Source organism: Mchenga conophoros, linkage group LG17 (genome assembly GCF_057382185.1).
Source record: "Mchenga conophoros isolate Kocher_MC1m ecotype Shallow Benthic linkage group LG17, M_conophoros_male_GT1.1, whole genome shotgun sequence".
NCBI classification, from domain to species: Eukaryota; Metazoa; Chordata; class Actinopteri; order Cichliformes; family Cichlidae; genus Mchenga; species Mchenga conophoros.
Window position 1 is genome coordinate 15,647,088 of NC_140542.1, and position 26,033 is coordinate 15,673,120.

General features: G+C 38.3%; 1 protein-coding gene across 3 annotated transcripts in view; it reads right to left on the reverse strand.

Moving 5' to 3' along the window:
- pde4dip (phosphodiesterase 4D interacting protein) overlaps positions 1 to 26,033 on the reverse strand; it is a 95,089-nt gene that overhangs the window by 46,143 nt on the left and 22,913 nt on the right. For all 3 annotated transcript variants that reach the window (XM_085253004.1, XM_085253003.1, XM_085253001.1), the window contains exon 4: positions 1,522 to 1,632. In XM_085253004.1, coding sequence (XP_085109130.1) covers positions 1,522 to 1,632 — 111 coding nt within the window. The remainder of the gene's footprint in view (positions 1 to 1,521; positions 1,633 to 26,033) is intronic.

Here is a 26,033-nt window from a genome sequence, read left to right on the forward strand (position 1 = left end):
TCAAAATACAATAGAAAGTGATGTATTTACTTTAAAATTTTATTCAAAAAACATCAACAGAACAGACTGTTGGTTAGAAATAGTTAATGCTACCCAGTAAATTTAGGTCAGAGTAAAAAATAATATCACAAACTAAACCTCCTATTATCAGTTTTAATTGACTTTTTAGATAAATAAATACACTTATATGAATATGTAACTGTAAATATGAGTAATTTAAAAATGAATTTGTGTTATTTCTGTGGATCACCTGCAGTGCCTTAGCCCACACTTTGGGACTCACTGCTCTATCAGGTTTACCTTAAAATGTGAAATGCCCTCAAATACCTTTTGTTGTGAGTTTGGAGAGTACAAATAAAACTGAACAGAATTAAATGAATCTGTTTTCAGATAGAAAGCACAGATTTCAAGAGTGGATACGCTTTTGACTACGATGACCTGGATGACTGAGAACCTTCACAGACGATATGTTTTTAACTTTTTCTTTGTGTTTTAAATTGTCATGCATTACAGGATTGATGGTTTTCTTTTTGCAAGAAAATATTTTTTTTGGATTTTGACGTTGCTGTAAAATTATACATAACGTTAGAATTAATAGATACTTGCATTAGATACTCGCTGGTGCCAGGTAACAGCAATGACAAGTATTTACTGTGGGTCATAGGGCTGTAGCATATTTGATGAAGCATAAATATATTACAAAAGATTGGTGTGGAAAACAGTGATCACTGTTTTCAGAATCATGTACAGCCTTCTGCTCTCATGCAGATCGATTAGATGAAAAGAAATTATATATATTTTTTATTTTGAAAGACTGATTTGTGAAGTGGCAGAATAAGTTTTATTTTAGTATCAAGTATATATCATTATTGAATTACAAAAATAGAGAGAATTACATTTTAAAATTCACCACTTGTCTAATCCATGAAATCATCTAACAGTTTTGGACACTGTAACATTAATTCAGTCACAACAACAGTTCTATCAGGGTGCTTTATATTGTACTGTAAACACCAAGTCCTATAGCCCAGAAACATTGATGTGGGGAGTGAGGGCATAGGGTATAGGGAGGGATAGGGAAGGAGGGGGGTGTAATAATATTTCTAGGGATTGGGGCCAAAATGCAAAACTTCAAGTAAAATCCATATATATATAAATGTACTTAAGTATTTAGTTACTAATCACTGCTGCCAGAGAGAGTGAACAATTTCAATCCCTTTTCTTGTGACCCTTGGTGCCTCAGAAGGTTGAGGCCCTCCTTTATTTCTGACTGCAGCACTGAGACAACTGTAGTCACTCTAAATCAGCTTCACAAGCAGAAATGTTTGACAGACAGTTTGAATGAACTGCTGCGGAGCAGCCTGAGACCTACTGTCAGTATGAGTTACTGTCAGACACAAACCTGCATATCTTTGCATAGCATATAACTCCACATCAAGTGCATGCAAGTACAGAACCTTTGGAATAACTTGCATGCGCGTGTCACAGTTAAATTATACACAGACTGTTTTTCTTACTCACCCACTTGTGCACGTCATCACTGCTCTCCTCAAATTTCTGCTGGATCTTCTCCTCCAGGAAGTAGATACGCAGCTTTAGGCTGAAGTTCTCCTTCTTCAGGTCATTCAGGTGCTGTGAGATAGTGCGGTAACCACGGAAGCCAGAGTTAGACATGATGACAGGCTGCTCCTTTGTAGGGGGCACCGCAGCCCCCCATTCAGTACAACATAACGTGGGAAAAGACAGGACTGCAGAGAAGCAAAGCCCTGTCTGAAAAATCTAACTGTTCTGATGTTGTATAGCAAAAATCTAATGCTCTAATCTCTCCCGCTAGTACACTTCAATAGACAAGCGCAAGATCAGAGTGCTGGTCAAAACAAAAAGTGGACATGAGCTCCTCGCTGTGTGGATTTGTTACAGAGGGGCTCAGGAGTGGCACGAGAGGGGAGGATGAGGGGATGTTTCCTTTTTTACCACGAGAAAGGCATTACAAGAATCTGAGACAGGAGTGAGTGTGTGCTGATAACTGCTACAATACTCAGCTGCTGTAGAATATCCTTTCACTTGTGATTGTGTGTGTGTGGAGTTTAATTGGGATTACATTAGCCTGACATCAAAATAAAATCTCCTTGAACTGAACTGAATATGGGCATTTGTACATGAGCTACTCTTTGTATGTTCTCCAGTACTGACAAGAGCTGAATGTTTACAATACAAGTGATGCAAAAACATGTGCTCTACTAATACAAATTTAAGCTCCACAAAAAATAACAGTTGACTCAAAGCACTTTAGACTACAAGCACACTATGCATTTATCTAGTGTTTTATTCTAGAAACTTTAAGCGCCTTATCTACCTTACTTCAACAGCCAATCCTCAATCGCCCACAATCTAACATGCATATCTTTCCACAAAGACATATGGAGAACATGCAAACTCCATACAGAAGCTATGAGGTCAGAGTGCTAACCACTACACTGCTGTGCAGCCCAATAGGGGCAAATGTGAATTTCTATTCCATTTCAAATTTACATGGTCATTGAATCGTAAAAAGGCATAACTTGGTCATGCGCAGTTAAAGGGTGTCCTTTGAAATATGTACCATGCACGTAGGACTTTCACTTTATAACAATATAAGACCAAATTTAATAAAGCAAAATAAAAGTCTGCTCTAATAAATTAAAACAGTAAATGAATAAATACATGAAAATGCAGTCTCAGGAGTGAAGTTTTCATCTAAAAACAGATTCATAGAACCAGAGAGTACCAAACCACAGGGAGGCACTAATGCTCTACCAAAATTTCTAAAACCAGACGTCTCAGAGTGAACTTGAATCCAGAAGCTATTTAAAGAAACCTTTGCCCCACGGCTGTCACTGAGGAATGCTGAAGTGGGAGACAGTGATCACACATGCAGGGCTGTCCGATGCCAGCACTTCAGATGGCCCTGTGCCACACTGACTGACTGCATATTAAATTACATATGCCTGAATGCATGAACATATATTGTGTACACATACATGCACACAACATCTATGCCGAAAAAGGGGACGGCTATATGCAGAATGTTCATAACTGAAGGCTTTGAACATAAAATGAAATCACTTAGTCAGGGCTATTGAAACTTCACAGGGACTTTGTGCACTTCATTTTAAAAGAACACAGTTTGTTTGAGGTAATGTGTTCCTACTTCTCCTTTGGAGCGTATTTTTCTCCTTAAATCTCAGCTCACACCGCTAAATGGCTGTGTATTTGTGTAAAAACACACACATCTGCTTCTCATAGGGCCCACATCAATCACTAAAGCAATGATGGCAATGATGGAGTTTCTATTTTTAGTGTTCCTATTTCAGTTACAATGTTATAATAAATGAAGATAAGAATGAAGATAACTGTAATGTGTATTTTTCATTGATGACAATAATAAAAAATAAATAACATTTTGTACGAGCACTGTAAAAAGTAAGAAGATAAGTTTAGCATTTCAGTCTATTTTTTATGAATTCATGTGTGAGAGAACACTGAAACCCTGGATGCACACTAGAGTGTGTGTATGTATTTATGTATATACTTGCGTATGTGTGTACTGCACTACTCACAGCTATTTGTCATTAATCAATCCTTGCAAACACAGAGGTTAAACCTGAAATATATTACTGATACAGTAAATATATTAGTGATGACAGTGGTAATCTTATTCTGACAGTCTGACAACACAAAATAACAAAGATTACATCTGAGAAATTAAGCACATGACCACTTCAGGCCAAAATGATCATAAGAGTTTTTCATGACTGCCACAACTACACTGCAAATCAATCTGGAGTTAACAAGAACTGGAGAAGAAATGTAAACCCGAGGCCATGCAGAGAAAAAAGACTAAATTTATTGCAAAGCGGCATGCCCGTGAAATGAAATCATCCTAATTCTCCGGGACTTTTCCAGCATCAGAGCATAATCCAATACAAGAGAAGGAGGGGAGAAAAGAGAACATTATAACTTTTTTTCCAGGCTGTTGCACCTCCAACTTTTACCACACTATGTTTCATGAGTCAGGAACAAACTCAAAGTCCCATTATTAGAATCAGAAAGTATTAAGACCTGAAATTTCACAGAAGAAGAAGATCCATTTTAAATGTTTTCATTGTCCCTTTCCACATTTCTTTTTCTTAAAAAAAAATCTTATGCCTCTATTAGAAGTTGTTTTGTTACCATGGATGGTAGGAGGGAAGCAAAACAGTTTACTACCCTCTGCCCTCTGTTTAACTGGGAGGTTGCATGTGTGTGTATGAGTTTGTGTGTCCTCCGGATTGGCAGACCATTGGGAGTTTTCCCCCTTTACCGGTAACAGGAGCTCCTTGATGCCAGCTAGCTCAACATTTTCCAGCCATACTCTCTGGCAGTGCCAGCCCGCTAATGCAACTCTGCAGTGGGAATGTCTGATTGTGTTTATTATGCTGCCATGGTCCATGCTTCACGGTGGATAAAAATTATAATTTGTAAACCTACTTAAATCATCAAGAGAGCCACTAAAAACATCCCCAGGAGCTAATTAAAATTATGGACTAAAAAAAGAGGGATTAATGCTTGAAGCATTCTAGAAACCAGATAACACCTGCATGATGGCTGTATGCTGCAGAGTGGTTCTTTACGTATGACATGCAATTACATATGTGGCTGAGTTCACCATACTAGGAAAGACACTAAGCAATACAGAGAGGTGCAGTGCGCACTGCCACCTGTTAGCAAAAGGGTTCCTGCCCCAAACCCCAGCTGGGGTCTATATATGTGTCAGTCTGTGGGTTTCCTCAGTATGATTAATAAGTATGTAAACTCTGTCTTGTAGTCTAAATCACTTTGAGTGGTCAGTAAGACTAGAGTAGTGCTCAATTAATGTCAGTGCATTACATTTGAATGTGCTCAGTCTAAGTGGTGGGTATATTGATATTTAAGACATTAAATTCGTCTTCATTTGATTCGGATTAATTAAAACAAACAAAAAATAATAAAAAAAAAATCCCAGCACAACGTAATCTCTTTGTCACTCTAATATTTCATGGGATGATTTGAAACAACATTAAACTACAGAGACCACTGGTTATTGCAAACTGCAGATACTGGAGTGTTGTTTTTATATAGGACACACAGTGTCATGAATTTTGAATCCACAGAATTGTGGTTCAGTGTGAATGTACTTAATACTGTAAGCAAAACTAAAGTCCCTGCAAAACATTATATTACACTTAAATTTTAAGAGAACTTAACAAGCAGGAGAAGGCCATGTGCTACTGTTCTCACACTAAAAAAGTGAAAACCTAGCCTTAAAAGTGAACCTAATACACCTAGAAAACTTTTACAAGGTTGTAAAAAAACAAGAAAAAAGAAAGAAACTTCAATGTATTACTCTGAGATAGAACTATATACAGTTCAACTCTATTTTCCAGTGAATAATCATTTCTTCTCACACCACAAGACTCATAACACTATATCCAATGGTTTGGCCAACCTTCAGAGAAAATGTGACTCAATGTTTGAGATTTATTTACTGGGATAATTCATCAAGAGGAAAATTTAAAGATTGGCTGTCAGCAGAGCAAAGCCTGCTGAAGAGAGCGACTCCAAACTCAAACCCAAACAAAATACAGAGAATATCAGTGTCAAAATTCTTAACACAAAGTTAAGAACACAACGTGTATTGATTTAATTACTACGTTCAATTCAAAATAAAGGACAAAATGTATCTCTGTCCATCAGCCACAGGTGCTGTTTTCTGGTCTATCTTGCTAGGTGTGATCTATTAGGCGTTAAACATTAAACCAAATTTAGCCTTTATGGTCTCTTAATTGTTAGATAAGCTCTCTAATCAACAAAAGGAAACAAAAACTCAATTTCTAATCACGAATTTATTCATGATTCAACAAGGATGAGGAACCAAATGCAAAACATGGTAGGGGAGGTAAGGGCTGGTATACTAGACAGAGGTGCCATAATCCCGAGTCTTGACTCATAGTTGACTTTTCCTTATTTTTACTTCCTTTGTCTGATTAGCCTCACCTATTCTACCTAACTGTTCTGTCTTGTCCTGGTTAGCCCTTGTGTGTCAGTAAGTAAATACTGAAATGTCTTACCGTACGTGTTCCCTGCCTGCTTGTTTGCTTGTTTGTGTTTATTCGTTTGTTTGCTCTTGTTTGTTTATTTGTTCCTTTTTTTGGATTTTTTTAAATGAAATGAAACAATAACTTTTAGTTTATTTAGACATAAATTTAGACATAAAGGGACTTTTTAAAATTTGCTTTAATTTCGGTTCAGCAATGAGAGCTGAAATATGAGAGTTGTATGAGTTTAGTAGGTGTCTACATGACTCCCATCTATTGTTTTTAAAAACTGCAAAAGCATACACCTGGTTTCAGTTTTTTAATGGCACATTTGATTCAAATAATATTTGATGGTGATGACCAGATAGAGTAGCATTACTTAATAGTGGTTTTATAAATATAAACTCTGTCTGAGATTGAATGAAAAAGTCTTCATCCAAATGTTGTTCAAACTTCCCATCTGCAAAATATATATTTTAAGTTCACCGGGAACCTTATGATCCAAGCACCATCAATGTGCCTCGTAAAGCAATCATTCAAGAAAGAATTACAGCTGCAAAATCAACAATATTTAAACCTCAAGGCAGTAAAATAGATCTGAGCTAATAAGGAGTTTTTGCCTGTCAATAAGTTTAATGGAACTATATGAATTCCAAAAAAAAGTACTTTTAAGTACTTACACACCTCTTCATGTAGCAATAATTATAGGCAGAAGACATCACAGGGTTAGGAGGATGTCAGACTGAGGTCTCATCACATCTCCCTCCTCACACTGTCTGTGTCTTTGGGTTTGACAGAAGCATTCCCAGATGTGGTGGCAGCAGCTGTGTATGAGTAAAGAATGGTGTAGTGCTAAGGAGGTGTCAGTCGCCCATCAAGGTCTTGGAGTAGAATGGCACTGATGGGTGGAGCGGTTCAACTTAGAGGGCTTCAACGGCTTTTCCAACCCATCTGCCAGATTTAATGCAGTGGGTTGGAACAAGCAAAACAAAATAAAAACAACCCCCCCCCCCTGTAACATTTTGACTTTGCAAGTTGATTTTTAAGCATTTATGAGCTGGAGTGTTTATCTTTCAACCCTCTTCCATGCATTGTTTTGGCCAAAGACATACTGTATGTAAAGTGTGTTGCATGTCAAGATGAGGTCAAGGCGAATGTGCTACATGCAGCCTGCGGGAGCAGTTTCAGTGTGGAAGTATGGCTTGCATGACTCAAAAACCTTGGCTGGCCTCGGTGTTTAGCTGCAGCAATCGCTGTGTTTCCATGGCTATTTACCATGCATGCCATTGTTTTCCTTTAATGATGCCAAGAGAACAAGAGGCATGAAGCAAAACAGGATAAGCCTCTCTTTAACAGCACACACTGTGTCCAGACGCTCAGATACGGACTACGGATTATTGGTGGATTATTTACATCTTCTCCACAGCAGGGACAAGCAGGCGCCTGGGCCAACCCCATGTTATAATACAGGATCAAAAGCACTCAGCATTGTAAATGAAACTGGAGCCTGTCAGCAAATCATCTCAGCTGACACATAGTTCTTAATGAAATCACATTAAAGGTTATTTCAGAGGAAGCAGAGGACATAAATAACAAGTAAACCCTATTTTATCACTGTACAGCTGTAGCAGCAATCACAGGTGGGGGTTTAGGATTCATTTTGGAGCTGTTTTGTTTTCTGTTGCTACATCACCTGAAGAAAACAGAGCATTTCTGCATTGATTCAAGATTTTGAAGATTTCTTCACAGTTGAAGAAGAACGATCAGTCCTGTTTCCCTCCTTCCTTTCCCATTTCCAAAATCCATTTACTTTTACATGTCGATATTTCCCTCCATCATTCATATGCCAAGAGCCTGTATTTCCAGGTTTTATACCAGCCTCTGATTTGTTGAGATTATTTTGTCTTCACAAACAATTTGTAATTTGTGGTATCCCGTGCGGCTGTTTCAATCTCATTCACAGATTTATGTATTTTTTGGTCCAACACTTGTTATTCGTTTAATTTTATCAAAAGTTGGCTCATTGATTTGCCCATTTCCAAGAAAAGAATACAAATCTAAATTACTGCATTACTAACCATCAGTGTCAACTTAAATTAATTTCAAACTACTGCCTTTTTGCACGTTCTTACACTCATTTAATTTAATAAGCGCATTTAATTCAATTTCTACTATTGTTTGTGTTTCTGTTGCCAAAAATATCATAAAAGTTTAGCTATTAAAAGACTGCCATTCCTGAGACAGATAATATTTCTTACACTAAGGTTTTTAAAGTAGGCTATATTTAACTTTAAATTATGAAGAGCTTTTAACTTAAGGCTAAATCAATCTTTAAATTGACTTATCTAATAAATTACTACTCATGAGTCAACTTATAGTCAAAGCTCAACTATTCCTTCTTTATGTTCTGCACATTCAAAATAAAGAAGTCACTGACATTTTTCAGGCAACAGCTTTGCCCATTCGAGTAAAGCAACCTTATCAAATTTATAGTGTAGAAACAGTAGCTTTTTAAAATGTTTTATTTTTATCAGGAATAACAGAAAAATAGTGAGCCAGGAAAAATGCTGTGGTCTTGGCTTTGTTTAGGCCTGGATGGAACCACAGACAGTTTACTACTCTTGACCAGTCATAGGCTAAAAGGTTACAACTACCACAGAGTTAACAGTGTCTTTCAGTTTAACCCACAACTGATGTCGTGTATTTTTAGGGGGGAGGGTGTCATAAATACTATATCTAATACATGTCAGGTGAGATCATTTATCGTTTCTGCCCGACTGAAAGGCCTTCTGGAGCTATTTAACAAGAAGCCCCATCCATCGTTATAAAACTACAATTTTATATGATACAGAGACATACGAAGGTCAGTATCTTCCAGGTGCAACACAAGCTGAACACCTACAACTTTAAATTTTACTGGATAAGTGACTTTAAAAGGCTGGAAATGACAACAGGTCTGTGAGAGTCCACTCACAGAAACGGGATCAGATGTACCAGCATCATTTTCCCTCCTAACCCAGGCTGTCTGAGATATCTGACCCCCGGAAGTGAGTGGAGACTGTGACTGATGCCCCAGAGCATGGAGCTTGGAGCTCCAGCTGCTAATGCAGCATGATACTCCCATAGAGAGAAGGAGAGCAGGGAGCAGGGCCTGAACTCAGGCAGCTTTTGAGGTTAAAACACAGCTGCTGCTGATGGCTACAGGCTTGGTTGCTCTGCCAAAAAGGAAACCTTATCAAAGGAGCACCAAGAAGTCAGTGGAACCCTATGTGTCGATGTCCAAGTTAATAGAGTGAAAGAATTCCTGCCCTTTGGTCTCTCTGACAGAGCTATTGTGTGTCTCAATATGGGTAAAGGACAATCATATTTAACCATGTTTACTGGTTTGCAGACTGTGCACCAGTAGTTATGATGTCACTTTTAGCATGTGCAAGCAAGCATAACTGTTGGTGAGTCACTGGGGAAAAAAGGCTATATCTCTCAGCTTCTTGTATAAGAAGATAATAATTTAATGTCAATTTGCAGAGGACTGTAGCGTCACACAATGTAAAAAAGTCTAATCTGACAAACGTGTAGAATTCTATTCCATTAGGCGACAGGCAATAGACATAAAATAAAACAATGCAAAGTAAAACAATCTCTCTCCTTTCATCTCAGACAGCGCTTAAAATTATTGTCACATCGTGGCCCCAGTCAGTTATTGTTGCTTAAAGCTCCGCTTGTTTTGTATTTATAGTATAATGTCTGCCTCTTGGAGCTGGGCAAGCAGAGAGGACAGCAGCTTTTTCTGGTGGCTTATGCACATGCATTGCGGATCTGCACTTTGTGTGGAAACACAGCTAACATTAGCATGTAAACAAGCTTAAGTGATTTATCATCATAACACATCTGTTTCCGCTCGCTAACCACCTTAGCCAATGTGTGATGAAAAGAAGATTGAGTGTGGAAAAAGGTTATTAGTAGCTCCTTAAGTACATTAGCAAGGAAGGCTCTGATGATGATGATGGAGAGGTGACAGCAGCTCTTAGTATGTCCACTAAAAAAAAAGAGGCAAGTTGACCAAGTACAGACACTTTCAGATAAACATCTATGAGAAATCACTTCTTTGAATGAATATAATTCATTTAACCCGTTGTGTTGCCAATAATCCACCTTAATTTTTCATAAATATTTTTTGTTGTTGTTTTATAATTATATTATTTTTGATATTTTTGTACAAGTTTCCAATAATACTGTACAACTTATCACTGTAAACCATATTTTGGGGGGTAATATATAACAGATATTATTTTAACTACAGACATAATAACATTTTACCATTTTCTTGTAATTAACAAATCTTATACAGAGGATAAAACGAAGATCGTTGCATTTTACTGTCACATTAATGCCCCTTCTCCACAGTAATGTGCATAATTCCACCCTTCAAAAATTGTAGGTCATTCGGCCATATTTGACTACAAAAAGGACTACTGTAGCGTGCTTTATGTCATGCTTAATCCCCTATATTTTTCTCACATTTCACTGACACCAGCCCTCAATGTTTTCATCACCATTTGAAAAATATATGTATAAGAAAACATCACATTTGTGACCAAATGTAAACTGCCGTACATGTTACATATACAAATGTTAAGTACCCAAAGATAAACAGGAAGAGCTTCAGTTTCAGATATTTGGCCAGGTTTTTAATTCTAAAATTTGCATGGAGAATTCAGTTTTTATTTCCAAAAGCCTCGACTGTTTCCGTTAAAGTGATGCAATAATCATCACGATTACTTCTGAAGGCCTGAACCTTAAAGATAACTCTGCTCCCCTGCTTTCTAAATGATTTAGACTCAGACTCTTGTCTATTAAGAAACATCTTCACCACTGTCACCTCTGTGATCATAAGAGTTACACTCTGTGAGTCATACAGCACCCAGTAACCTTAATACACCATTGCACTGACTTTATCTGCAGGCTTTGGTATTGGCTGCTTGACAAAAGCATGTTTTTAGTTCTACAGAACTGGAAAAAAGTTGTCAAAGATTCTTCAGCCTCTGCCTGTGTTTGCTTAGTGCTGTTAACTCTCACAGTGGAAACACTTGAGGTCTACAGATTGATAGGAAACCTTCCTGCTAAGCTGATTTTACTCAAATCTCCCTTTGCTCTGTGGTGATGCCAGGACTTATCAGAAGACCTCGTTACAGGTACACATTCTGTAATGAGCAGATAAAGACAAGAACACACATTCTCCACTATATTTTTAAAAGTTGAAACTATGATTTTCCCTGGATCGTACATTCCCCAATACTTTGTCTGTGTGTGAGGTGGCTCCCTTTATGTTATTTCCTGTTTTATTTTGATATTTTCTCGTACCATGTGCCTCGTATTTAGTTCCTGCTCTTGTCTTGTTATTCCTGATTTGTTCCCACTGCCTAGCCTCATTACTTTGTGTATCTCATGTCTAAGTCTCCCCTTGCCCTTTGTCGTGTCCTCTCTCATGGTTGTGTGTTTTTCCAATTTTTTTTGCTCCTGCCCTGCTCAATGCATGCCTTGGTTTGTCTCCCATTTTTAACAGCAATAAAGCTAAGTTTGAGCTCATTTCTTGTCTTGTGATTCCTGCATCTGGGTGCTAATTCTGCCTCTTACATATCTTAAGCTTGACAGAAAGAATAATTCTGACAGTTCATTCATCTTCAAATCAACAAAAATGCTAACCTTTAAGGAAACACAAGCAGAGAACAAAGAGAGTCAGCATAATCCACATGTCTAAACAGCAAGTCATTTCTAAGCCATCTCCTTAACACAAACTAATACCTGTTCCCATGCCTCTGCTCTGCACACATGCAGGCAGCCTGAACAAGGCCAAGCAAATACTTTCCATCAGTCTGTGTAAGCAATGATAAACACATTATGTCTAATCATAAGTGTATTTCATGTTACAGTTGGGTCAGAGCCCTTGCAGCCAAAATGCCCAATTTTCCCATGGTTGTATTTCAGAGGGAGAGTAGGTCTGTGACTCATTTCTGTGTTTATGGCAAGTCTAAATTATGGTATCAAGTTCAGCTCAAATCGAAACAAGTGCCAACTATCATGGCAGACCATCCCTTGCAGGCCACTTCTGTCTTTGGGATGCAGTGTAACTCAATCTATCCCTGAATTTCAGGCTCTCTGCTTGGAGTCATTTTCACTGTACAGGGAGAGACAGAGCAGACAGATCTGAAAAAACAAACACAGACCTTTAGAACAAAGTTAGTGGTTCTTTTTTTTTCAAATTTTTTCAAAGAAGAAATAGAAACCACGTTTTGTGAATGAAGCCCAGCTGACTAACAGAGGAGGACCTCTGCACGCACATTTGTGTTTGTGTGTGTGTGTGTGTGTGTGTGTGTAAGTAAACCTGAATTTCTGCAGTTTTACAAATCTGTATTTCTATGTTTCTATAACCTATAATGGATCCTGCTATTCAGCTGAATCCTTTGTCATGTCATTTCACTAGTTTACAATGTGATCAAGAGATGCTGATATTATACGGAAGAGTCGAACATGAAAAGATGTGAAAATAGTTTTTAGACCACACTGAAGGTCAAATTAAATTATTCGTAGGAAACGATGTTGAAGGAATATGATTAAATAAAATGTAAAATGTGTTATGTAAGTTTCGACAACCAGATTTTTTTTTAAATTCTGTGCTAAAGAACAGTTGAGACAAACTAATAAATAGTAATAAAGGTTTACTGATAAGTTAGCAAAGATTGCTGAAAGATTTTAAGACTGTTAATTATCTTTATTTATTGAAAGGCACTTCTAGCAGGTCTATCACTGCACTCCATGTTAGCTGACTCACGTCAGCCAAACTTTTACTAGAAGCTTTGATCGTTGCGCTGTGATTGAAATTACTCTGACAATAATGTACATATTCTCATTCTAAAATTTATAACTATGTATTATCCCCTCTCTATGATCTAAACAAAGAGCAGACAGTAACAAAGTGGCACAAGGTTGTACCTAGTTCTTGCAGATGTCTAAATGAGGAAATGGCTAACAGAAAGCATGCTCAAAAAATCAGGAATAACGAGACAGAGGAAGTTAAACTGAACATGACATACAAGAGACAAAACAACACTCAGGACAGAAACTAAGACATACCAACTTGACAGAGACAAAAGGTAAAGACACACAGAAACTACGAGACAACTACAGAGACTGGGCATGGAGAAACCAGACAGAAACAACTGAATGGTGAACAAAGATAAACTTTACATAGAGGAGAACAGGATGACTAGATAGGGAAACATGGGAAGACAAAAGTCCAAATCCAGATCAGACTGTGACACAACGAAACACAGAAGGAATAAATCAGGAATAACAAGACAACTATAGATAACAGTACTGGAAACAAGAGACTGCTAACATAAACCAGGAAGTAACAAAACATGGAATCACAAACAGATGAAAACTAGACAAAGCACAGAGAACACAGGCGAAACATGCTGAAGAGAAAACAACCCTAATCACCTAGAACAAAACCTGGATATCTAGAAAACCTGAGAAGATAAACACGAAACATAGAAGGGGACAGCACCAGACGCAGGGACAAAAGGGATGTGAGAGTACATAATGTCAGCGTGTGCTGTGTGGCAGGCAGGATGATCGACCCAAACGCAGGACTCAAGACGGAGGAAAAAACGGCTGCTTTTATTGCTGGAAAAAACTAACACTAAATACAAAACAAACCAGAAACTATAAACCTGGTGATGGCTGGAAACACGGCGGGAAACACACAGCATAATGAGAGTGCAACGTGACAACAAGCAGGGGAAGATAAAATACAGGTAGGATAACGAGAGGATGGGGAACGGGTGGAAACACAGCTTGGACCAATCAGACATAATGAGACAGGGCGAGCAAGCAAAAATCAAAACACAGGACAAGGACTACCACAATAAAACAGGAAACACACAACAGGCACAGAGGCACGGACTTGATACTGAACAGAAGGAACATGGAGCACAGGGACAGGAGCGACACAACGACTGACGGGGGAACCTGAAAATGCACATGAAGACAGAATTAAACCTATACTACACATGAGGAGCACAGGAACAAAAACCAAGAACTAGAAATCAAGAAATACTACAGAACTTAGGGAGCTAGAAATACAAAACAGAAACCAAAACGCTAACAGTGATAAACCAGGATGAAATCAAAGATTAATAATAACACAAAACACTGGGTCACCAACCCAGAACCGTGACACAGAGGGACTCCAGGAATACAATATAAACTGAAATCAAGAACAGAACTAGAAGAGAACTAAATTCTTTGAATAGCAAGGAAGCACTAAAAGAAAACAAACTGTGTGCACTGGGTCCTAAAACCAGGGATTCAAATATGTGAGTGATGGCAGTTGCTAAGAAGTTGTTTACTGCTCCTCAACTGGCTGGTGAGTGATTGCTGGATTTTGCTTGTGGATGCAAAAGAGGGGTATACAGCACCAAAAACCTAATGGTTGCTTTGATTGCTAGCAGATTACCACGGTTGCCTTTAGTTTGTATAGAAGGCTCTGACAGCAAACCCTTGATAAATAACCACAGAACAGTAACAACACTTGAAAAAGTGTCAAATGGAAATGAAGACCATGAAGACAGTTTGCTTTTAAAGTAAAAGTTACCTGACCAGTGAAACCAGTGAAACCAACACGTTTGATCTCACAGCTCTCAGTGAGTACACACTAATAACTGTTTCCCTTTGTAAGAAGCTGAGAGTAAACATACACTGTTAATTTCAGTGAAACAAAAAATTCAAGTACTTTTTTACATGGTAAAGACTGTACACAATGAAGTTCATGTCTCGAGCCAATGCCATTATAGGTACATTACAGTTTAAATTTGCACAAAGTTAATGTATAAAGAATGTCTGTAAGAAGCAGCATGTCATGTCGAAACTACATATATTACTGCCAATTAGCTGCTGGAGGCTTTTTGTGAGCAATTGAACTTTTGAGCTTTAATCCAACAGAACCTCTGAATACACACAGACACACACAAGTACAGTTACGTACAGGACTTCATTAACAGTGTGACCAGTGGATGACGAGATGGCTCTTTAGTAAATGTACAGACGCATGTGTAGATGTTTTCAAGCACCGCACAGCAGTTCAATCACACATGAATGCACTGGTGTATAGCTGCACGTACTATGTAGACTGGATGCGTGCCCTCTTTTTTGTTGTCTGTGGATGAAAATCAAAGGGACAGGAAGTGTAGCTAGAGGGCCTCACTGCACTGGACCATCAGTTGGCAGGATGAGAAGTGACTGTATAATCAGACAAAGGAGTGGAGGGAGAGTGGGAGGGGGAGCTGGAAAGAGGAATGCATCATATAATGAGGGAAAGACGAAAGGGAGGGTCAAGCAACAAAAAGATACAAAAATAAATAAATAAAAGCGATGCAGAAATGAATCAGTGCAGAAGTCACAACAAGCTTATTTCTGAATTTTAGCCAACTAAAACTTACTAGCCTTCACTGGGTTATGTAGCTGTGGTGTACTGTGTTTGTCTCACACACAAACACGCATGCGCAAAAGCACATGGAAAGCTGTAACCTGGATTCAGTCATTGAGACTGTCATGTTTGTGAAAACATTTATCGACAATGATAGATTCCCAAGTCTCTTAGGCCCCAACCTTAACCATCACCACATAGTGCCAAACCAGCCTAAATCTAAAGGCAATTATAGACAAGTGTTGCGTGTATACATTTTCATATCTGAACTTGTCGTGTGACATATACAAGCACACATCAAACACATGGCATTTTTACAGAAATTTATTGTTAAAAAATGCACAAGAAAGGGGGATTCGGGCTTTATCCTATTCTCATGAGAAGGTAGCAGAAGGAAGAATTTCATGGGGTGATTTAGGAACTGAAGCTCTATCACAACTGCTTTCATACATATTTCAGGTTGTCACTGGGGCAGTTTGACCTCTTGCTGGCAGAGTTGGGACAACGTCTGAGTAGGCAGAGAAATAATTTCATAGAACCAGTTGACCTAAAGCAGTTTCTAGCTGTGGCATTTTCAGTAACAGTGCACGTTTTGAGCTATGAACGCACACACTAGCCTGAGTAGTCAGATCTGTTTATTTGTATCCAAAAAAATCTGAAAAATCAAGCTTGATTAAATAAAAGAAATGCCACATTTTTTTCCCAGTTGCTTGTGCAAAGGCCTTAACTTTAAATATAAACCTATAAAGTCCTGAACAAATTGCTAACAAATTGCTAACAAATTTACGAATTCATCTAATAGTCTAAAACTTGATGAGTTGTATTTTCATGTCTCTATTGTCATGAATTTCTTTTATTTTCTGTTCTTAAGTTGACAAACATTTGAACAGCATAGAAATGCAGAAAATTGCTATGTAGTTGATCTTATTATTACAATGTTATTACCAATGTATTAACAAATTTAATTTTTATATGGTATTGTGCAATTTGATTAATTACCTTTAATAATGCTTTTTTCTAAAACTGTAATTATGCACAGTACTCGGATATGTGTTTAGTGTTTGCAATAAATCTTTAAGCTAATGGTAAAAAGTAACTAAAGCCTTCTAGATTAAATGAAAATGCATCTTCTCAGTAAGCTTTAGATAGCTACACTTTGTCACTGGTTTTATTTCCCACGTTGCATAACCAACAACAGCTGAACATAACTGAGAGTATCTATGTTTGTGTTGTGTGTAAAGCTCTGGCTGACAGCTACCACAGTGTCAGTCAGTCTGTCTGTGTGAAGAATCCAAACATATAATCATTCTGAGGACAGAGGGGACTTCAAGACAACTCAACACTTTGTGGCTTTGAGCTATGTGAAGACTTTAAATGTTTCAGATATCAGGGTTCAAAACTGTTTTGGTTGAATTTTCATGGCAGCATGCACCGCCTGCTAGTCTTCACACCTCTTTTTTTAAGTTTAAATGAAATACAGTACTTCACTTAATTGCCAAATAATATTTTTTTTCCTCTTTGGGCTTACTATTTTTGATACCAGGTTTCTGCCGTGTTAAATGAATATAAAACTGCACACATGGGAAAACACCGTGGCACTGCCAGTGAATTATATGTTCCCCCAGTGCCTGGCTGCATGATCCAATGTTGCGGCTGTACTTCATTAGCTATCTCCTCTTTACCTTTCTCTGACAAATTCAATAAATGCTCATCTGGTTCCAATTAGGCTCTCGTTAGCAATAACTGGCCTGGTATTTACTAACAGCATTACTCAACACTAGCTGGCTTGGCTTGGCTATACTAATCTGAGACAGGCCACATAGCTTTCTGCGCTTGTTAGTAACTTGCCAATCAACTCTGCCCTTCAGAAACATGTTATCTCTAAAAAGCCTCCACATGAATATCCCCTAGTATTTATAGTCAGCAGTTATTTTATGTTTAGTCCCAAGAAAATGCTAGTTTAGCTTACCAGCAGTTATACATTTATCTAATGCTGATACATTTCTATTTACATTTTCTCTATGCAATGAGGTACCTTGGAAGTACCATATAGTTTTAACGAGGCACTACCAAAAGACAAATCAAATAGCATCCAACGTAGATATAAAATAGGTGTGGGTCTTTAAATTCAAAGATCCTCTGCAAGTGCAGACCACTGCTCACTGTTTTTCAAAGTTCAATAAAGAATGCAATTGTTTTATGTAAAAATCCATTAATAAAGTATAGTATATGTGGTACTGGAAAATATTGTTATGAACTACTTAAAGACATGTTCAGTAGAGGATTCATGTGCAGGTTAATGTGTTTTTCAGAGGCTGTCTTGGAGTTGTGAGGTATTTGTATGGCACTCAGATTCATCCACTGTGGGTCACAGCTTCTTTTTCAAAAGGAGAATTTGATGGTCTAATTCTAATGTTTCACCGGCAAGAGAAAATATTTTCACAGGGTGGAAAGGGTACTGTTACTTGGAATTCCAATCTAGGAAAAAGAAAAAAGAAAAGGGTAGCTTTGAAAACATGTACACTGTATACACAGCAAACATATTTTAATAGATGTTCCGTATTTAAATATGAAAACTGAGCAGATGTACTAATGACTGTTTTCAGTGACAAATTTATTCATATTTTGTGCTCCAGCAATTATTTGTGGCCGCCAAGTTGCAACCACCAGAGTTAAAAACCAAGGACAAAAAGGGCAGTTCGTTTGAGTTTAGCTCAAAGAGAAAGTCAAATCCAAAAGACTCCCATGTTAAAATTCCCAACTTTGAAGAATTAAAAGAATTTAGCTTCTCAATTTGTAAAAACTAATTCATGTGGAATGAACTGCAACTTTAGCTGACTGCTGTCAGGAGTTTTTGGGTCTGTTTCTGTTATTTCTGTTATTGGTGTTGTTTGGAGCACTTGTCTGTTAAACAATTAGGCCTGCTGTGTCATACAGACTATTCAAGAAGTCTGTTCTTCAGTTTTGTTGACTGAAGTTTTGTCTGTTATTAATTAATATTCATTAGCAGATACCTGTGCACCCCTGCAGGTTATGAAAAATTCTTGTTGGTCACTTCTGGCTCCAGGACACATGACAATATAAATACATATGACCAAATTAATTAATTACTGCTTGTTTATGGTAGTGAAACAACAGTATAGTTCACTGATGTTTTTTTGAATGGGTTTTTTCACAACAGTGGAGCTCTTTGGCCCAGAGGGATGGGATGTGTAAGGTTCTTGATATTCACACTTGTTAGGAGGAAACAATCATTGTATTCATCCTGTAAAGGACAAAGGGTTTTTCAAAACCTAATCAGGTTTTAAAACATGTTGAAATAGTCAGGAGCATGATGAAGAGAAGCTGCTGAGTAGTACTTAAGCACATAAATACTATTGAGAATGTCAGTGACAGACAATATAAGAGCAAATGGAAGAGTGTTAAAGAGAAACAGACAGATAAAGCAGTGTGGGACTAATGTAGACAAGTAGAAAATTTTAAATAGAAAAGCGAGCAACTGATGAAAGTCAGGAGTTTCTTTAGCTGCTCCTGGTCTTCCTTTCCCCCCCTCTGCTAGTAATTATTCCATTTCAAGGCTCCCTCAATCATAGATAAGTCAAAGGGTTTACCAAAAAGCACCTGTCCCCAAAGCACAGAAGAAAAACTCAGTTTCAACACTCCATTCTAATGTGCTGATTCCAGGAACCTTACATTGGAAATAAATGATGACACATGGGTGCTTCGATCAGTTCCAACTGAGGATTTTTTTTTCTTTTCAAACATACATTTTTCCTCCCTTTTCTCTGGCAGCTGGATAAGTTTTCTCTGGTATGTGAGGGGGGAGGGAGGAAAAAGAAGGTTGTCTGTACTGAGGTCTGTTCGGCACATGTTCCTCTTTCACAACCTTTTATAAGTTATCCCAACTGAGGAAAAGAAAGAGATTTAACAGTGGGAAAGAAGAAGAACAACAGACAAAGTCAGAGTCTGCAGAATGTGTCTGAGGAAAAAAGAGAAAGATGGGTGGAGCAGAGGAGATGACGAGACAGCTTTGATTACTGGTTATTACCAGCCTGCAGAGAGACTCTATTAAACAATAACAAATGGAGACCATCAGTCAGTCCATCAGTAATAGGCTACAACAAGAAGTCTGCTGATGGGAAACACACATACTAATAGTAAACGCAGGCAGACTTAAAAGATATAAAAGCAACTTCATAAAAATCGAAATTAAATTTCCACTCCTAGGTGTTTTTGAAAGAAAAGTGTCACATTTGCCAACTCTTTGGCAGTTTAAAGGAAAAAAGCCTGTTTGTCTAACGTGTCTGTATTGCCCGAGTTTACGGTAGAGAGCAGTGACGCACTGACACTTTTGCACCTTTTGGGTGTTTTGGCATCCAAATTTTTTATCACTGCAATTTTTTCCTAAAGCTTTCTGAAATTAAAGTTTACCTAATGTGCATCGCATTTATTAGTTATGTTGTCTATGTGTTATACAGAAGCATCAGTAGAAGCAGCTCTACTGTGAGTCCATCCCAAATCACAAAATTCCTCACTCTGCACTAATGGTGCAGGGCAACAAAAGTGATGAGTATTGAAGAACACAGCTCATGGCCATATATGAGGGTAGAAATGTTGACTGGCTGATAAATTAACAACTTTAATTTCATGTTCAGCTATCTTTTCACCTATAACACTGATACAGCATCTACATAACTGTGGAGACAGCACCAATCCTTCTGTCATCTCCCACACCATTCTCCACTTACTCATAAACAAGATCCCAGGACATGTCAGCTTTTCTACTTGGGGCAGAAAGTCGTGACTTGAAGTAGACACTCCACCCTTTTCCTTGGTTTCAGATTGGGAGGACTAATTCTTATTCCCACCCAATGAACTGCTCTGGCGCAAGCTACGACCAGATGAAACTAACAAAACCAAATCATCCACGAAAAGCAAAGACAAGATCCTGAGGCTACTAAAGCGCGAAGTGGCAAAAGGTTTCCTTTAACTTCTGTCTCTAAAAAGATTATCAGTATCAGTGAAAAAGGAAGCTCTGGCAGAGTCCAGCACCCACTGGAACTATGTCTGATTTATTAATGGCAATATGGACGATGGTTGTGTAGGGATCGAATAGCCCATAAAAATTGGCCAAAAACCTTATACTCCCAAAGCAACCCCGATGAACAAATTTCATCTCCCAAGATGACAAAGATCCCACAAACCCTTGAATATCCAGTATTCCAAGATCAAGAAAAAAAAAGATTCTTCCTCCTGAATCTGGGGTTTGACCAATGGATGTACTCTCTTCATTCGTACCCTAGCACAGAAATTTCTGTTGTTTAACTACCTCATTGATTTCTCCCACTCATGGGTGAGTAGTTCCCTCTTTCCCAAACTCTGCCTCTGTCACCAAAGTGGGGCTGAGGAGATCCTTGAAATATTCTTTCCATTGCCTGACTGTATCTTCCACTGAGGTCAGGAGCAGCCCATCCCCACTGTACACTGTGTGAGTATCACTTTCCATTCCTGAGTCGCCAAAACTGATCATTGATCTGTGACCTAAGGTGTCTGGATAACATGCACTTATGAACACCATTATGCTTGAGCATGACACTTATTATGGAGAAACAGTGGTACAGGGAAGGCCAAGAAAAGCAACCCTCAAGTCTACAAAGGAAAACCCCAACATGCAGAGAATCAACCAAGTATATCCACCCCTGTCCACTGACTCTCACAAAATTTCAAATCAATTCAGATCAGTTCAGTTTTATTTATATAGCTCCAAATCACAACAACAGTTGCCTCAAAGGACTTTATATTGTAAGGTAAAGACCCCACAATGATACAGAGAAAACCCCAACAATCACATGACCCCCTATGAGCAAGCACATTGGCGACAGTGGGAGCGGCAGCCATCTGCTGCAACCAGTTGGAGGTGAGGGGAGGAAGACAAGACAAAGACATGCTGTGGAAGAGAGCCAGAGATTAATAATAACTAATAATTAAATGCCAAAAGGTGTATAAACACATAATGAGTAAAAAAAAAAGGTGACTGAAGAAGTAACATGGTAATCCCCCAGCAACCTAGATCTATCGCAGCGTAACTAAGAAAGGACTCTGGGTCACTTGATCCAACCCTAACTATATACTTTATCAAAAAGGAAAAAGAGGAGAAATATGCTCTCTCTTTCTAGTCCTTGTCAGTAATCTTGTTGCAGCATTTTCAAAAAATAAAAAAATGGAGGTCTTTAAGGCATTCCTGCAGTTTAACTAATTGGTGTGTGTTTAATTGGTAGATAAAATCAGGTATCATCTGCATAGCAGTGAAATGTATGCCTTCTGATGATTCTGCCTAAGGGAAGCATATATAATGTAAACAGAATTGGTCTTACATAATGCTGTGGAGCTCCATAATTAACCTTAGTGTGTAAAGAGGACTCTTCATCTACATGAACAAACTGGAGTCTATTAGACAGATACGATTCAAACCATTGCAGCGCAGTACATTTAATACCTGGGGCATGGTCTAATCGCTGTAATACAGTTGTTATGGTCAACAGTATTGAACGCTGCACTGAGGTCAAGCAGGAAAAGCACAGAGATGAGTCCACTGTCAGAGGCCATCAGAAGATCATTTATATCCTGCACAAAAGTTGTTTCTGTGCTGTGATGAGCTTTTAAACCTGACTGAAACTCTTCAAATGACTCATTCCTCTGCAGATGATCAGTTAGCTGTTTTACAACTACTCTTTCAAGACAAACAAAGGGGAACCTAATATTTGAAGAGAGTCCAGCCCTTCTCCAGGAGACTGGTTTCAGAGCCTGAGCCATGCATCAACATGAGCATAAGAATATCTAGCTGGTATCTCTTAACCCTAGGCACTAGCTCAGGCTCCTACCCCACCAGACAGGAGATGTTTCATGTCCAAAGAGCTAGTTTAAATAGCCAGCAATCAGACTGTCACGACGTCTGCCCTCAACTGCTACCCAATACACACTGCACCTGACACCTAGACCGCCTTCTTCAGCCTGTCGATCAACAAATAACATAATTGATCAATGGATGTTGTTTACCAGATGGCAGTTTTTAAAAACATAAAATATTTATTTTTTACATTTAAATATGTAATATTCATACACTGCTCAAAAAAAATTAAAGGAACATTTTGAAAACACTTCAAATTTGAATGCTGGATTTCTATAAATGACTGGATAATATGTTAAGAGCAAAAGGATACCATATCATTTGTTGGAAATAAAAATGATCAACCTACAGAGAGCTGAATTCAAAGACACCCAAAAATCAAAGTACAAAAATGATGTGGCAGGCTAGTTCAGTTTGGAGAAATTTAATTGCAGCAACTCAAAATGGTACACTGTAGTCTGTATGGCCCCCACGTGCTTGTATGCATGCCTGACAACGTCAGCGCATGCTCCTAATGAGACAATAAATGGTGTCCTGGGGGATCTTGTCCCTGATCAGGACCAGTGAGGTCCTTGCAGTTAATATTTCTAGCAGTCTTTGTTGTTATAATGAAATCATAGTCAATAAAATTTTGAATGTGTTAGATTTTTTTTTTTTTTTTTTTTTTTTAGCTCCACAACAGTTTACATGTTTGTTGCCATTTCCTGAACAAGCTGTCATGAATTATGGTCTTGTAAACCAGCTATTTTCCTCAGGTGCTGATTTTTAGGATTTGTGTAGGGTACTCAGACTGTGGTTTCTCTGCCTCTCTGACCCCAGAATGAAAGACTGGCTATACTATTAGAGTAATTGCAAGATTTGGCCTTGCACTAAGTTTTTTTCTTTTTTGTGCCATTTTGTTTGTAACTGTTTCCATATGATTGGTTGGGCTCATGGGAGGACAGATGATGAAATATAACACACAAATCCCATCTAAATAACAGAAAAACACACAATAGAGCTTTCTGTATATCAAATGCACCCATTAATATATACAAGCGTGCGCACACACACACACACACACACACACACACACACACACAGTTGGGGTTGTGATCAACTGAGTTGTTTAAAAATGATTTGCTGACATGTTAGAACTCCAAAGTAAAATGTTTTAATGCTTTCAAGGAACGACATAAAATACCAAACTGTCAGAAATAAAACATTAAAAAGTTGTGATTATCAAGGGTGAGTCAGTGTGGTTATGTTATTGGTGGAAGGGGCTGGAAGCAGATTTCTGTGCATTTTTACTGAACAATTATCATCCATGACCAATGCTGTGATCAACTCAATATGTCTTCTTTGACCCAGCGGAGAAGATCACAAATTGCACAAGCCTGGGACCAATTAACAAGTTATAGGCGTGCATGGACTACCAGCATACTTTTCAAAGTCGATTTGTCTCTCTGTCCAGCTGGTGGCGCTAGTGTATCTCACTGAAGCCTGTCCAGATTTCCACTGACTAAACATGCTACTCTTTCCTATGGCCCACAGGCAATACAAGGTCCTGGTCTTCTGTGCGTGAACACCAATGCATATACCAAATATTTCAAAGCAAATAACAAATCAAAAGAGAAATTGTGTTCTTCCACCTCATTGTTCAAACAGAACAGACTGAGAACATTTCTGTTTGTCAGTGTAAGGCAGCTAATTCAAGTTTGAGTAGATCTGCTGATTTACTCAAAGCTGAGCTCCTCTTTATTGATCTGCTGCATGTCTGAGTACTGCTGCCGTGAAAACTGACTCCTCTGCTGTCAGCATGTCTTAACACTCATTAGCTCAATCACCGGATACCCTGCAAAAAATATGATCAGTACCTACCATCCTTGAAATGCATAGAGTCAAGCAGCAGAATTTCTTAGCAGTTTATCACAGAGGGAACAGACAAGCAGAGCTGGCCCAGGAGCGCTGGCAATATGTAGAACAAAACACACAGCTGTTCACAAGAACAATCAACTGATTAGGAGGCTGTATCATTTCATATTTTTAACTTTGAGGGTGCAGACAAACAACAATAGTGTCAATACAATAGTGAGAGATTTGAGAAAATCAGTTTTGGAGCTCTGTATCACAGTTCAATATCAATGAACTAATACAGATTTGGATGGCATTTCCTGAAATACAGACAACACTCTGACATTTATTTATTTACTTTTACAAAAACTGCAGAATGTCCATTTCCTGTTATGAAGGACAATGCTCTGTAAACTTTACTTTGATTTTTAATTTTTTGACAGAATAACTAGTTTATGTCTCAGTGTCTCTTGTGTCTAAATAGAAGTCATGTCCTAATTCTTGCAAATGAAAGCAAAAAACTTAAATATCTCTGAAAGCATTTAGATTTAATGGATCATTTATTGGAATAATATGAATTTTAAAAATCTAACACCACTACCACTTTAAAAATGCTAAATTGTAGCTGATGTTTATACAGCGCTCACCCCAAACAATTGAATAGTTTATGTTTTATCATACTTTCTATTTATGGAGCGAGACGGAGCATCAATTAAAGATTCAATGTCTTAAGTAAAGTGTAGTTTCTAAACTGATTTCCATGTCATGTGAAATCAGTATTTTATTCCTTATAACCCAGTCAGAATTCTGGCCCCCACAGGTTTCAGTTTCAGTTTTTTATTTGTCATATGCAAGTTAGCACAGGGTCAACATTGCAATGAAATGTGTTTGTCGAGCAGCAGTCACTCAGCAGCATGTGTGTTGGCTGTGTGCTCATATGGCACAATCAATCAATCAATCAATCAATCAATCAATCAATCAATCAATCAATCAATCAATCAATCACTCCCAGATACTATTGATCTCAACTCATTGTGTGTACTGTATAAAGCACACCTATACCATGAGTCATTAAGCTGAGATGTAAGCTAAACAATAGGAATTAGGTCCAACCCATCAATATATATGTCCTACTGGATTTTGGATACAAAATTGGAATAATAAGCTGGCCACAGGAGGTGACAGATGCCACTCGCGTCAAGACATGAAAACTCCTTACAAAGCATGGAGGTCACTAACCATTGGTCCAGCACCCTGAGGCTCTATGAGCAACAGAAAGAAGGAGGGGGAGGAGGAGTGAGTGTCAGAGCCACAATACAGGATGAAACATGGAGCATCCGCAAATACCTCAGGAAGATGGGCCCCTGAGATGAGCCGTTCCAATAGTGCCTCAGACAAATGAAGATAGATGGGGATGAGGAAGAGGAACTATAATGAAAGACCAAGCCTCTGCATGGCATGTACCATCAACAGATCGAGTGGATCAGAGCACAGAGGCTCTGATGATAGCAGCACAAGGAGAGACCTGAAGCACCAGATCCACAGAGGCAGCAGTTTACCAAGACTGACAGGACCCAAGGTGGCGTGTGTGCAAAGATGCCCCTGAGACTAACCAACACATAGTAGCAGGACGCAAGACGCAAGGTTGAACCATATACACTGAGACAGGTAACGACCTCGCCAGTGAAGCCAGCAACCTTGCCAGTGCAGC